This window comes from Lolium rigidum, chromosome 5, assembly GCF_022539505.1.
Source record: "Lolium rigidum isolate FL_2022 chromosome 5, APGP_CSIRO_Lrig_0.1, whole genome shotgun sequence".
NCBI lineage: Eukaryota > Viridiplantae > Streptophyta > Magnoliopsida > Poales > Poaceae > Lolium > Lolium rigidum.
The window spans coordinates 221,929,333-221,944,674 of record NC_061512.1 but is presented as its reverse complement, the minus strand read 5'-3'; the positions used below and the strand labels follow the sequence as shown (position 1 = coordinate 221,944,674).

Here is a 15,342-nt window from a genome sequence, read left to right as displayed (position 1 = left end):
GCCAGTAAATTTTTTTTTTTATTTGGACAGCCGATGCAAGGGCCATCGACTCTAGTGGAATTATGCGAGGTTTACCGAATCTCCACCAAATCCAGGCCAACTGTTGTGCCTTCTGCTGCCTTCTGCTTCTTCGCAGGAGTAAAACAATGGAAATTTCTTCAGCTGCTTCGAGCCGATCTGGGTTCCTGAACCTTCTTGTCGAGGATTTCCAATTTTTGGTGCTAGTTCAGCCGTGTTGACAGAAGGGGTTGTCGGCTTTCTAAGGAGGAAAGGTGATCGGTTTTGGTACGTCCTCTCTGACATTCTCGCCTCGAGTAAGGCTCGGGGGGCAGCAGGCCTGGTGGATACTCCGTTTAAGAGCCGATTGGGGTACCATCGGCTGGTCTTTCGTCGCCACCTTCTTCACAAATGATGAGTATTAAAGAAGACCATTAGGTTTGGTTGGAAGAATTCAAAGGCTTCCCTGAAGATTCTACATTATCCACCAGATTTCAAAATCATCAGTTGAAGGATGGAAGGGTGATTTGTAAAGGACCGATGCGTTGCTATCGACTCATTACGCATTGGCAAAGGGGACAAATCGGCAAGATCAGTATAAGAAGAAATCGGCTAAATTAAACTCAAAGGAAATCGGCAAGATCAAATTGGGGAAAGTTCTTCATTGATAGATTTCTTACATAAAGAGCTGATTGCTCTTAAAAGGAAGTACTAGGGGATACATTGCCCCATCTATTACTACTGGTCCTATACTAGAGGTCCTATCTACGGGCCGTCGCTGCCCTCGTCGTCGCCGTCGTCGCCGCTGTCGGCGCTGCTCCCGGCGGGCTCGTCGTCGCTCCAATGGCTGCCGACCGGGCCCTCATTGTCCTCGTCCTCTTCGTCAGCGTCGCCGTCGTCGGCTGTCGAAGTCGCCGAGGTTCCCGGCCAGGGCGAGAACCGCTTGGCCGGCGGCTCGTCGGAGGAGGTGTCGTCCTCCTCCTCCTCCTCTTCTTCCTCCTCCACCTCCTCGGGAGAGGTGAAGTCGCAGGAGAAGCGGTCGTCGTCGCTCTCCTCCTCCGTTTCCCCGCTGGCGAGGAAGCGGAGGTCGCTCTCCCCGTCGGTCAGGGACTTGTCGTCCTCCGACCAGATGGAGAAGTCATGGCTAGACTCCTCCCCGGCCTCAATGGTGCGGCGGATGTTGGCTGCGTGGACCTCCGCCGGATTCGGTTCCGGCGTCGGCTCGCGGGAGGAAGAGGACCGGGTGGAAAGATCCGATGAGGCGAGAGGAGGAAGAAGACATGGTGGCACAGGAGGGCTTTTGGAGTGCTAATGCGAAGAAGATGCGGAAATAAACTATGCGGAGCGGTTAAATAAAAGGGGATATAGTGGAAATTCAATGCCACAGTAGTTTCCGAGGAAGTGGTGCCTAAAGGGAAAAAAACTGCCAGGTCACGCGGAGAAGTTGAGAAGGCAAGGCATCATGATAACGGATACTGCAACGGTTCTGCCACGACATGACCCGACGAAGGAAAAGCAGAGTGATTTTGGAATTACCAATTCCAAAACCAGGGGGGCATGTGTTATCACCAGAATTTGACCGAGCCTGAGGTGGGCCACGATCAAGATGAAATTGAAGAATATACATGGAAGAATTACGTGAATCGGCCTGTTATGCTGAGTTTGGGCTAGTCTGCCTTTGTATCTGTAACATATTAGGGTACGTGTCGGTTAGTTGGAATTTTACTCGTGCACGGTTAGGTGCACATCTAAGTTAGAAAGTCCCCTGGACTATAAATATGTATCTAGGGTTTATGGAATAAACAACAACCAACGTTCAACCAACAAATCAATCTCGGCGCATCGCCAACTCCTTCGTCTCGAGGGTTTCTACCGGTAAGCAACATGCTGCCTAGATCGCATCTTGCGATCTAGGCAGCACTAAGCTCCACGTTGTTCATGCGTTGCTCGTACTCGAAGCCTTGTTGATGGCGAGCAGCGTAGTTATCATAGATGTGTTAGGGTTAGCATAGTTCTTCGCGTAACATGCTATCGTAGTGCAACCCTTGCATGTCTAGCCGCCCTCACACCTATCTTAGGTGTGGGGGCGGCACCCCGCTTGATCATTGTTTAGTAGATCTGATCCGTTACGATTGCTCCTTGTTCTACAAGGATTAGTTTAATATCTGCAATAGTTAGGCCTTACAAAGGGGTGGAGGATCCAGCGGCACGTAGGGTGTCGTTCGCTGGCCCTAAACAGGATGTTCCGGGGATCAACCTTGTGTTGGTTTTTAGGCCTTGTTTAGGATCGGCTTACGATCACCGTGCGTGGCCGCGAGGCCCAACCGTGAGTAGGATGATCCGATTATGCGGTGAAAACCCTAAATCGTCGTAGATCTTATTAGCTTTATCTTGATCAAGCAGGACCACCATATATTCGTGCACCTCGTACGAATCATGGGTGGATCGGCTCCCTAAGCCGATTCACAGGATAACCTGAGAGCCGATCGAGGCTCGTATTTAATGTTTACGTGTATGCCATGCAGGAAACTAAGCGCGGCATCTCCATCACCTTCATGACCGGGTATAGGTCAGGTGGCACGCCCTTGCATCAGCATCGGACGTGTGACCAGAAGGCTTTGCGGGCCGTCGCTCGGAGGGACCTCAGCCAGCCGCAGCTCTAGGTTGTTCCCGGCTCTACGGTGTTGCCCGTCGCTGCCCGCCGGTGGGTTTCTGACGACAACACATCTACCAACCGCAAGGCAATGGCTTCCCTCACCCCCCTTATATCTTGGAATAAAAGGAATGTGCAGGTTTTCCCCAACAAGCCTGCCCCACCATTTGTCTTGCTCGCTAACATCAAGAAGAAGAAGGCTAGGCTTTGAGTTATAGCGGGTGCTAAAAGATGAGTGAAATTATGTTGGGCCAGTAGGCTTTTGTAAATCCGGTCACCCATGCATCTTCATGTAAAACTTCATTGCCTGCCCCCATTTAAAGAAAAAAAATCAGACGAAGATACGACTGAAAAAATTATGGCACATGCATCATTCTGAAGGTGTTATCTACTCCCTTCGTCCCATGAAACTTGTCGGAGATTAATTTAAATTCTGATGTATCCTAGACACTAAATAGTATCTAGATACATCCAAATTTCAATAAACTTTGACATGTTTCATGAGATCGGAGGGAGCATTTCCCAAGTGCCTCTCTTCTGACAATAGAAATGCTGACACAAATTGGAAGGCGACAAGGTGCATTCGTTAGTAGGGAAACCGGTGTCCGGCCGCTACATTTCATTGCAGTGGCCCTAAGTTGAGTGTGCACGGCAACGCAACCTAACCAACTCTTTCGTGTGCCAAGCCATGGCACACATATATCTGCACCGTATAAAGACTGATCCAAGAGAAAAAAGTAGATCGTTACCATTCCCCAACTCGTGCAACGCCAGCAGCATGCATTCGTCGCCGGCCTATCGCATTGATCCGCACCGCCAGCCAACCCGACACATCCTAAAGACATGTTCCCGCGCTCCACGAGCACTCTCACACACTTGGCGATCGAGCACTATATAAACGCATCTGCGCTTGCATGTTCAAGCAGAAGTAGTGTACGTAGCTCGATCGATCGACATGGCTTCCTCCCCTGGCATATGGTCGGCGATCACCGCAGTTCTGCTCATGCGCGGCCTGTTCGCCGCCTTCCCTGCGGCGTCGAGCGGCCACGTCGACGCCGGTGACATGCTGATGATGAACAGGTTCCTCCAGTGGCAGGCGACGCACAACCGGTCGTACCTGAGCGCGGAGGAGCGGCTGCGGCGCTTCGAGGTGTACCGCAACAACGTGGAGTACATCGAGGCCACCAACCGGCGCGGCGACCTCACCTACGAGCTCGGCGAGAACGAGTTCGCCGACCTCACCCAGGACGAGTTCCTGGCCAGGTACGCGTCTTCTTACTCTTACGACGGAGGATATCGCGGTGATGATGGCACGGACTCGGTCATCACGACGACCGCCGGTGGTAGCGGCGACGGTGATCACCTTTGGTCGTCTGGCGCTGGCGGCGACAAGCCTCCGCCTCCGCCCAGCGTGGACTGGAGGGCCAAGGGCGCCGTAGTGCCGCCCAAGTCGCAGAGCTCGTCATGCTGTACGTGAACTAACATGACCTCATGGATCTCTTTTGCTTCTCCTTTAAATAATTTGAACGTATGCATGCAGCGAGCTGCTGGGCGTTCGTGACGGTGGCGACGATCGAGACGCTGCACTGGATCAAGACGGGGAGGCTCGTGTCGCTGTCGGAGCAGCAGCTGGTGGACTGCGACCAGTACGACGGCGGCTGCAACCTGGGGTCCTACCACAGGGGCTACAAGTGGGTGGTGGAGAACGGCGGCCTCACCACGGAGGCGGAGTACCCGTACCGGGCGGTGCGAGGCCCCTGCAACCGCGCCAAGTCCGCGCGCATCGCCGCCAAGATCACCGGGCAGGGGGCCATCCCGCCGAGGAACGAGCTGATCATGCAGCGCGCCGTGGCCGGGCAGCCGGTCGGCGTGGCCATCGAGGTGGGCAGCGGCATGCAGTTCTACCGGAGCGGCGTCTACTCGGGCCCCTGCGGGACGCGGCTAGCGCATGCCGTCACCGTCGTCGGCTACGGCACCGACCCCTCCACCGGGGCCAAGTACTGGATCGTCAAGAACTCCTGGGGACAGACTTGGGGCGAGCAAGGCTACATCCGCATGCGCCGCGACGTCGGCGGCCCCGGGATATGCGGCATCGCGCTCGACGTCGCCTACCCGTACTAGCGGCGTACATACTCCAGATATCATGCCCTCTGTGGCGCACGGCGTACCGCCGCATATCTACCTAGTATCCACATCGTCGATTAGGCCCTGCGGCGTCACGCTCGACGTCGCCTACCGGACCATGCGTACGTTCCGAGCTTAAGTAAGCTCGTGTACACAGCAGCATCTAGGTTTACTCGTGCATTTGTGAACTTTGATGTCCTACCTACCTATCAGGCTATTATATGTGGTGTGTCTACGTGAAACAGTATACTGTATTTATATATCATGTTCTGTTGTTAGACTTTTCTTTTCCTTTAGTACGCTCCCTTCTCCTAACGCAAACACAAACAAGATAAGATAAGATTGCTCCATGCCTCTTCATAATGGAACTTATGAAGATGTATAGTGAAGGGGTATACTGAAGGAGTATAAAGTGATCTCGACTCTTTATGTGTTTGAGTTTTATGACGGAGAGATGATCATCTCATTTGAGCTTTTCCATTGCGAACATTTAACGCGATACTAGCCTACACCAGTGCCATAGAAGGAACATAAATTATGGTATGGCAAAGTTGATAACTTATAGGAAAGAGTGATATTCCTAGAAGACATGAAGCTGAGCTTAGCACTTGTTCTAGCCAGACATTTTGTTGAGTAATAGGGATATTTGTATTGACTGCGTAAATTAGCTATGATAGAGACCACACCTTCCATAATGGGAGCTCTGCCACTGGCATGAACATTAGCACAACGAGACGTATGTGGAGTGCGACCTATATATCATGCACCCATGTGTCATCCCTCCATTCAACTGACGAGACGGGTGTGGCTCGTCTGCAATTTAGTTGTTACTGCATTGGTGTAGTAATGAACATGATTTACCGTCCAATTGCATCCAACTGTACGTGCTCTCAAATGCTCCTTTAATATCTTCTTGCTTAATTTCACCATGTCGCAACAGACAAGATATCTAGCGGCAATGTGCGTCGAGGGGGGGGGGGATTGGAGAACCCCACCTGCATTGTACTTCCTCACATTGTTCCGGCCGTAATTGATGTTCGACGGTGGACAACTTGACAAGGAATCAAGCTCGTACTAGTTGGCACTCCGACGTGGAGCGGTACACACTAGCAGGACACAACGGAGTACGTCAATGTGTGTGACAGGTCGATGGCCGATTGACTGATCATTCTTCTCATAGGAGACCTCGAGCACGCCATGCATTGCATCACATGCTCAACATTCAGGGCAGTACTTTCACCGTTGTCTCCTGTTGTTAGGACTCTTCGTCTCTCCTCCGGACTCCATCTTCGTTACAGTAAAATAGGAACTTCGGCTTTTGTTTCGTCCACTTCCGAGAATATTTCATTTATAACTTTTCTGAAATATAAAACAGCAGAAAACAGGAAACTGGCACTATGGCATCTTGTCAATAGGTTAGTTCCGGAAAATGTATAAAAGTGAAACGAAGTGTAAACAAAACATATAGAAATTGGTGTAAAACAAGCATGGAGCATCAAAAATTATAGATACGTTTGCAACGTATCATCTATCTTGTCTATATTTCCATATGTCCAAAGGGTGCCCCTGCCTGGCTTTATATATGCAACTAAACTAGGGTTTACAAGAATCCTAGTCGAGTCGTGTTGATGTAGGCTACTTTCTTCTATGAGCTTTCCTTAGTCGCCTAGATTCTTGGCCTTTGAATGTTTGTTGCACCATAGACTTCATGGGCCTTCGATTGAACTGCACCCGGTATTGTAATAATGGGTGCCCAGCAGGTTATACCCATGACAGTAGCCCCCGAGAATCTACTCGAGTCGCAGACTCGGGTTCAGTCTCTAAACCTTGACTTTTTCATCTTTATAACATGATCCAAATTTGTACTCGAGTAACAATTTTACTATCTTCGATCAATATTTTTATAATGGGGATAATGGTATGATGAGTCTGGTGCATCTGACGGACCAGGAACCAATTAATTGCTTCTGGGCAAAAACATCGTGGACCTAATTCAAACTCGAGTCCCCAGACTCGAATTCTGATTACTGGCTTAATTCAGCTTGGACCGCGGAGGTCTTATCGAGTTCTGAATTTCAGCTGAATGTTAATCGTACCCAACACATTCGTCGGAATTTTTCATCATATCGTCGATATAGAAAATACTCCAGGAGACCGCAGCTTGTGCGATACCAGGCTGCACAGGACCGATCCTGTAGGGTCCTGTGGTCTTATCTTCATGCGGAAAAGCAAGGCCTGCAAATATGAATTCTCTTATCAACTTGCGTTGAATTATTTGGTGTGCACTCTCATTGTCCATTATTTTTTATCTGTTCGGAATGTCCAAAAAAAAAGATAGGTCAAACAAGAATTTCTAAGCAATCTAGCTCATTAGCATTTCGTTGATTACGTTTTTTTGAATGGGAGAACCTTTGGTTGATTAATTAGCTAAACAAGAACTTTCTTTTTTTGAGGGAAGCTTAACAACAACTTCTGTTGTCCCCAAACAATAGAACATAAAAAAAAACAAAATTTTCTTTGAGGTACGTGAGGTAGCCAAGGAAACGGAATGGGCCAATCAGGGCATCTCCAACGCGGCGACCTAAACGGATGTGTTGGGCCGTCAGTTTTGAGCTGTTTGGGTGGCCGCACGGACACCCGGACAGCGGCCCACGTCCGCATATCCGTTTGGGTCGCACGATGCGTCCAACGTGCGGAGACATCGCAAAAGTGAAGAAAATAAAAAAGGAAAATATTTAAATCTAAACGAAGTTCATTAACATATGCCTTATTTTGGGCAAATTTGTACATATGCTCTATTTTTGGCAAATTTAACTACAAAAGAAGCCCTCTATATGGGCTTTAAAATTAAAAACAAATAAAAAACACCCCCTATTAGGGTTTGATGAGGACGCGGTGGCCGCCGGCGCGCCGCTTAGTCCATGTGGGCGTCGTTGCCGTCAGCGTCGACGATGTTCCCGGGCGGCGAGGCGCTGTTGTGGCTCGACTGCGCTGGGGACTCCGGCCACGGAGACCACAGGGCCTCCTCCCAGGCGGAGTGCGGGTCCAGAGCCGTCCGGTGCTCCGCCGCAGCAGCCCGGAGATGCGGCTACTTCGCCTCCTCCTCCAGCACCGACAGCGCCAGCGGCGCGGAGGTCGGGGTCTTCTTCTGGGGACTCCGGCTTCGGCTGCAGCAGCAACAGCGCGGGTTGTGCCAATGCCGCTGAGTTGGATAATTTTCTTGTATGGAAATATATCGGAAATTTACCTGTCACCACGTTGTTTGATTCCTCTGCACTCCTTTGAGTTAGATTAAACACTCTAGCTCGGTTCCCTCCTCGAGGCTTCTCTCTATTATTTGGATGAGAACCTGATGGTTGATTAGAAGCGGTGGCCTTCGCATACTGATTTGATCCATGATTGGTTGTCGGGGAAGGGCCGGTCAAATACGGTTGTTGAGGTGGCTGAGGCAACGCCATGGGCCTTGGTTGAGCGGGAGGCATAAAATTGTGTCTATTTGGACACTCATGCCTAGTGTGGCCTGGTTTCCCGCATGTATAACATTTTCCCCAACGATCAGGACAAATATTTGGAGTATGGTTTCCCTTACATATTGGACATCTCCTTCCCAAACTTCCCCGTGAATTTCCTGCAGTTCGTTCGGGGTGGCCACTTGATCTGAACCTTTTGTTATTCTGTTGATTATTATTGAACTTAAACTTCTTTGATGGGTGGTCCCCATCGGCTCTTTCTTCTTGATATCCTTTTTCCAGAAGTTGTGCTTTACTCACTACATCTCGGAAAGTGCTTATTTCAAAGGCTTCCACGCGCCGTCTAAGCGGTTGACGTAATCCACTTTCAAAGCGTCGCGCCTTAGAGCCATCAGTTTGGACAAACTCAGGAGCAAATCTTGCAAGTCTAGAGAATTCAATTTCATATTCGGCCACAGATTTATTTCCTTGTATTAGCTCAAGGAATTCTCTTTCCTTCATGCGCTTTACACTTTCCGGGAAATATTTCTTGTAAAAAGCTCCCTTGAATAATTCCCATGATATTTCAGTACCTTCCGGGTAGGACTTTTTGTGTGCATCCCACCATTCAAAAGCACTTGACTGTAGCATATAGACTGCGTATACAACCTTCTCTTTATTGGTACATTCCATAGCGTCAAATGCTTTTTTCATGGCGAGTTATCCGAGTCTTTAGCTTCAAGTGGATTTGCTTGTTCCGAGAAAATGATGGTGGCTTAAGCTTTTGAAATTCCGCAAGTGCATTGCGGTGACTATCACTCTTCATGACACGCTCCAGGATATCCATTTGGCGTTCTTGAGTTTCCTGCTGTTTACCCAGTATGTTGGCAAGCAGATTAGCTAACGCACTCTTGTCTCCCAATTCATGCATCATTAATCTGGCATTGTTATCGCTGGAGTTGCCCGTCTCATGGCTCGTGCCATTGTTGTGATCAGCCATCTATGTCTGAGCAAGAGTAGTCACATGAGAAAGAAGTAGTAATTTCTTGGATAGATTCACACACTGCATGCGTAGTATACATGTAAGCAACCAGTTTATGGCAGTGTATGGCTAAGCAAATAGTTAGTCTAGCTAGGAGTAGACATTTTAGACCAGGACATGCATCCATAGACCACATGCATCGACAGGACACATGCATGTATGCCATTTTTTCACAACTTGCTAGCCTGGTCACTAGATGAGAGAGAGAGGCTGATTGATTCTTGTACCAGCTACGAGTCTAAATTAAATCTCTAGAATTTGCAAAAGCAAAATGAATCGTTGGAACACATACAACAAGAATATTCAGAAACTTCCAGAACTAGCTAAAAGTGGAGTCAATGATAACACCATGCAAACAAATTCTTGGAAGAGTAAAGTTGCACAAGGAACATAATATAGCTAGTAGTTTCATAGTATTCAGATCCCATATTATAAGTTCTTACATCACATGTAAAGCAGATGTAGATATTTTAAGCTCATTCATAACATGCGAAGTATAAAACTACTACAGGTCATTTCCCTTCTCTAGCCCCAAGAAAGATGACAGCGTCATCTCCACCCTACTTCAATTTTCACTTGCAGCCTTTGCAGCCTAGACATCTGCACCACCCAAACCCACACTCTGCAAGACTTTATTCTTAGCATACTATTTTATAGATGACTGGGTACTGCTAGGATGTTGACAGACCCCTTGTTCAGGAGCTGCCATTGGAGCTTCCATCACCACCCCCGCCCCCACGCCGCGGGGCAGCAACGGTGTCCTTCGGGCAACGAATGCGGCGATAAAACCTGTGAACAAGACGCTCCCGGAAAAACTACTTCTTTTCCTTTGGAGCGGAGAGGATCCATCGGCTCAACACACGGGTGCTTAGTCTCCACTAGCTTCTTGCCGGCATCGTCATCGTTGTTGGCGCTGGTACGCCACCACGGGGTAATTGATGTCCCTAATTTGCACCGACGTTCGGTTGCTAAGGCATAGGTAACCATCGGTGAAGCAGCCTGCTCAGCCTCGGCTATAGTTGCTCCGGCAGCTTCAAAGTACGGGGAAGGAACGAGTGTCGAGTTGGTTCCATGTCGACACGGACGCCTACGATGAATGTCCCCTCCGAAGCGAGGCCTCCGGGTGACAAACGGTGCTCCCGGACCGAGCATTGCTGCAAACTGCTCCCGGGAAAAGCTTGGCTGGAATCTCAACGTACGACATGCCTGATTTGACAATGCATCTTCAATATTAGTAAAAACAAGCAAACATACATGGCTACACCTTTTTCCTGGATATCACTACCTAGTCTATGATGTAATGAATGCAAACAAGCAAACAAAACAAGCACACATCACATCATAGTAGTTGAGCTAGGTCGACACCCAGACTACCCCGGCTATTCTAATTTGCTATTGGCTTTCTATGTGCTCCCTAATGTGTGATTAATTTAATTGTGACTATGTTAATTTTCTGGAACCTTGGCTCTGATACCACTAAAACTGTCACGCCCCAAACTAAATGAAGGGACTAAGTGCGACAGCTCGCCGTATCCTTACGAGATAAATACCTCATAAGCATACAAGTCATAAGTATCATGAATTTAAGAGCACAAGAAGAACCAGGTTCCATTTATTCCTTAGTAGTAGTAATAGTAGTACAATATAGCTTACAAGTATAGCACCAGGCTAGTTCGCAAGCTAGCCATTTCTACTAGAGCATGCATGGACAGATGCACGATGCATCTTTATCATTTATTTGAACAATATTTATGTAGGATCAGAGTAAATCTCCTAATCCCAATACTCCTTTCCTATGTGCTAGACATAACTATGCTTCCGCTCCATCTCCGTCAAATTCATGTTGCTCACCCTCTGCGCATACCAGAGACAAGACACTGGCCGTGAGTATGTTAAACATACTCAGCAAGGAAAAATGAAATATTAACAAGATATAACAAGTAATAAATTCAGATTGATTTAGATGGTGGAAACAAGTCTCCTGTAACCTACAGGAGTATAAACACATATATGAGAACTAGTCCGTTAGTGCAAACCTAATTATAGTGACCTCTGCAGAGATACGCTAACAATCGCCGTAATCTCCACCAATGGCTATATTCCTCTCCGAGAATCACGACATCGAGTCCCCTACTTGTGTGAGGCAAAACCCATCTCACACTGATACCGGCGTGACCGCGTATCGTTATTTCAGGTATCGACCGTCTCGGGCTAGATATCCCATACATACCATGATTACGACGGCAATCGCTCTCACGTAAATTATGAACAACATTTATTCATCTCAAATATTCATCCATAATCAGCGTCATATCACATGTATAAAGTCTAAGCATTTATACTGATAAAGCATCACAATTAAATATTGATACAATTTAATTTTTAGATGAAGCTGGTATGCACAGCCCTTGCCTTCAAATGATTTCTCCTTGGTTACTTGGCTCCAACCTAAACAGGTTTATATAATCAGTCATTATTTCATGCATAGTACTAGTAGCAGTAGAGTGATATGAACATGAATCTTGAATAGCTAGCTACTGTTACTAGGCTGGCAACTATCCTTCACATCAATCGACCATGCAAGTCCTGGCATGTAAGCAAGATTATTATTTTCCAGAGTACACAGTACGCATGCACAACACAAGGTACTACTAGATAGCTGGTTCATTATTGCAAGAAATCTAGATGATCTCTACTAGTCTGCGTAGTGCAAATTTAACAGCAACTAATTTTATTCATTGATTCGGCAGTAGCTAGGAGTACTCATTTAACAGCAAGAAGTAGTACTAGTTGTAACTCTTAGTTATTATATAATAGCAAGTAGAATTAGTGCTATGCCATGGAATGAAATATCAGTAGGGAGTACTAGTAGTAGATTTAGTAGTGAGGGCATGGATCTAGTGTACATATGAAGCACCAGTACGGAATCAATCCATCTTCCTAAGAGCAATACTTTCCATTTTAACCGATTGTATCAAGAACAACTAAAAATCCCACTCGAATCCATGGAAGGACATGCAGATCTGAGAGAGAGAGAGAGAGAGAAGCTACAGGAGTTAGAAAAGCAATCACTGCCAGATACTTGCATGCTCAAGAACAGTAATGAAGAATAGGGTCAAGCTGCTGCCATACCTGCCCTGCTGCTCACTTCCCAAATCGTACTAGCTTTTCAGAGAAAACTAGGGCGATTTCTACCGTGGTTTACGGTGTGAGGCAACGTGCGGGGGACAAAGTCTATTTATAGCTGGGGCAAATAGGGGAGAGCTAGACACCTGTCCAGGTTAGCGACGAAGGAAAGCGGTGGATTTAATCGCTGGTCAAGTTACCTCTGGTCAGGTTACTGCGAGGATGCTTATCCAGTGGCTCTGCCTTAGATATTTCAGTACCTTCCGGGTAGGAATTTTTGTGTGCATCCCACCATTCAAAAGCACTTGACTGTAGCATATAGACTGCGTATACAACCTTCTCTTTATTGGTACATTCCATAGCGTCAAATGCTTTTTCCATGGCAGCAGTCTTCAGCTTCAAGTGGATTTGCTGTTTCAGAAAATGATGGTGGCTTAAGCTTTTGAAATTCCGCAAGTGCATTGCGGTGACTATCACTCTTCATGACACGCTCCAGGATATCCATTTGGCGTTCTTGAGTTTCCTGCTGTTTACCCGGTATGTTGGCAAGCAGATTAGCTAACGCACTGCGGTCTCCCAATCCATGCATCATTAATCCGGCATTGTTATCGCTGGAGTTGCCCGTCTCATGGCTCGTGCCATTGTTGTGATGAGCCATCTATGTTTGAGCAAGAGTAGTCACATCAGAAAGAAGTAGTAATTTCTTGGATAGATTCACACACTGCATTCGTAGTGTACATGTAAGCAACCAGTCTATGGCAGTGTATGGCTAAGCAAATAGTTAGTCTAGCTAGGAGTAGACATTTTAGACCAGGACATGCATCCATAGACCACACGCATCGACAGGACACATGCATGTATGCCATTTTTTTCACAACTTGCTAGCCTGGTCACTAGATGAGAGAGAGAGGCTGATTGATTCGTGTACCAGCTACGAGTCTAAATTAAATCTCTAGAATTTGTAAAAGCAAAATGAATCGTTTGAACACATACAACATGAATATTCAGAAACTTCCAGAACTAGCTAAAAGTGGAGTCAATGATAACACCATGCAAAAAAATTCTTGGAAGAGTAAAGTTGCACAAGGAACATAATATAGCTAGTAGTTTCATAGTGTTCAGATCCCATATTATAAGTTCTTACATCACATGTAAAGCAGATGTAGATATTTTAAGCTCATTCATAACATGCGAAGTATAAAACTACCACAAGTCATTTCCCTTCTCTAGCCCCAAGAAAGATGACAACGTCATCTCCACCCTACTTCAACTTTCACTTGCAGCCTTTGCAGCCTAGATATCTGCACTACCCAAACCCACACTTTGCAAGACTTTATTCTTAGCATACTATTTTATAGATGACTGGGTACTGCTAGGATGCTGACAGACCCCTTGTTCAGGAGCTGCCATTGGAGCTTCCATCACCACCCCCGCCCCCACGCCGCATGGCGGCAACGGTGTCCTTCGGGCGGCGAATGCGGCGATAAAACCTGTGAACAAGACGCTCCCGGAAAAACTACTTCTTTTTCACATCGGAGCGGAGAGCATCCATCAGCTCAACACACGGGTGCTTAGTCTCCACTAGCTTCTTGCCGGCATCGTCCAGCTGTTGGCGCTGATGCCGCCACCACGGGGTAATTGATGTCTCTAATTTGCACCGACGTTCGGTTGCTAAGGCATAGGTAACCATCGGTGAAACGGCCTGCTCGGCCCTCGGCTATAGTTGCTCCAGCGGCTTCAAAGTACGGGGAAGGAACGGTGTACTGTTGGTTCCATGTCGACACAGGACGCCTACGATGAATGTCCCCTCCGAGCGAGGCCTCCGGGTGACAACCGGTGCTCCCAGGACCGAGCATTGCTGCAAGCTGCTCCAGGAAAAGCTTGGCTGGAATCTCACCGTACGACATGCCTGATTTGACAATGCATCTTCAATATTAGTAAAAACAAGCAAACATGCATGGCTACACCTTTTTCCTGGATATCACTACCTAGTCTATGATGTAATGAATGCAAACAAGCAAACAAAACAAGCACACATCACATCATAGTAGTTGAGCTAGGTCGACACCCAGACTACCCCGGCTATTCTAATTTGCTATTGGCTTTCTATGTGCTCCCTAATGTGTGATTAATTTAATTGTGACTATGTTAATTTTCTGGAACCTTGGCTCTGATACCACTAAAACTGTCACGCCCCAAACTAAACGAAGGGACTAAGTGCAACAGCTCGCCGTATCCTTACGAGATAAATACCTCATAAGCATACAAGGCATAAGTATCATGAACTTAAGAGCACAAGAAGAACCAGGTTCCATTTATTCCTTAGTAGTAGTAGTAGTAGTACAATATAGCTTACAAGTATAGCACCAGGCTAGTTAGCAAGCTTGCCATTTCTACTAGAGCATGCATGGACAGATGCACGATGCATCTTTGTCATTTATTTGAACAATATTTATGTAGGATCAGAGTAAATCTCCTAATCCCAATACTCCTTTCCTATGTGCTAGACATAACTATGCTTCCGCTCCATCTCCGTCAAATTCATGTTGCTCACCCTCTGCGCATACCAGAGAAAAGAGACTGGCCGTGAGTATGTTAAACATACTCAGCAAGGAAAAATGAAATATTAACAAGATATAACAAGTAATAAATTCAGATTGATTTAGATGGTGGAAACAAGTCTCCTGTAACCTACAGGAGTATGAACACATATATGAGAACTAGTCCGTTAGTGCAAACCTAATTATAGTGACCTCTGCAGAGACACGCTAACAATCGTCGTAATCTCCACCAATGGCTATATCCCTCTCCGAGAATCACGACATCGAGTCCCCTACTTGTGTGAGGCAAAACCCATCTCACACTGATACCAGCGTGACCGCGTATCGTTATTTCAGGTATCGACCGTCTCGGGCTAGATATCCCATACATACCATGATTACGACGGCAAT

General features: G+C 47.1%; 1 protein-coding gene across 1 annotated transcript; it reads left to right on the top strand.

Annotated features, from left to right (window-relative positions):
• Positions 1–3,605: 3,605 nt before the first annotated feature.
• LOC124657116 (ervatamin-C-like) lies at positions 3,606–4,771 on the top strand. The gene is made up of 2 exons (XM_047195723.1): positions 3,606–4,119; positions 4,191–4,771. Exons 1-2 carry the CDS (start codon positions 3,606–3,608, stop codon positions 4,769–4,771), a joined length of 1,095 nt encoding a protein of 364 aa, XP_047051679.1.
• The last annotated feature ends 10,571 nt before the right edge of the window (positions 4,772–15,342 follow it).

What these genes read in the sequence shown, in the direction of transcription:
- LOC124657116 (XM_047195723.1), top strand. Translation starts at nt 3,606, where the DNA reads ATGGCTTCCTCCCCTGGCATATGGTCGGCGATCACCGCAGTTCTGCTC. An exon ending in GTCGCAGAGCTCGTCATGCT is followed by an intron (nt 4,120 to 4,190) that starts GTACGTGAACTA and finishes GTATGCATGCAG; the next exon opens with CGAGCTGCTGGGCGTTCGTG.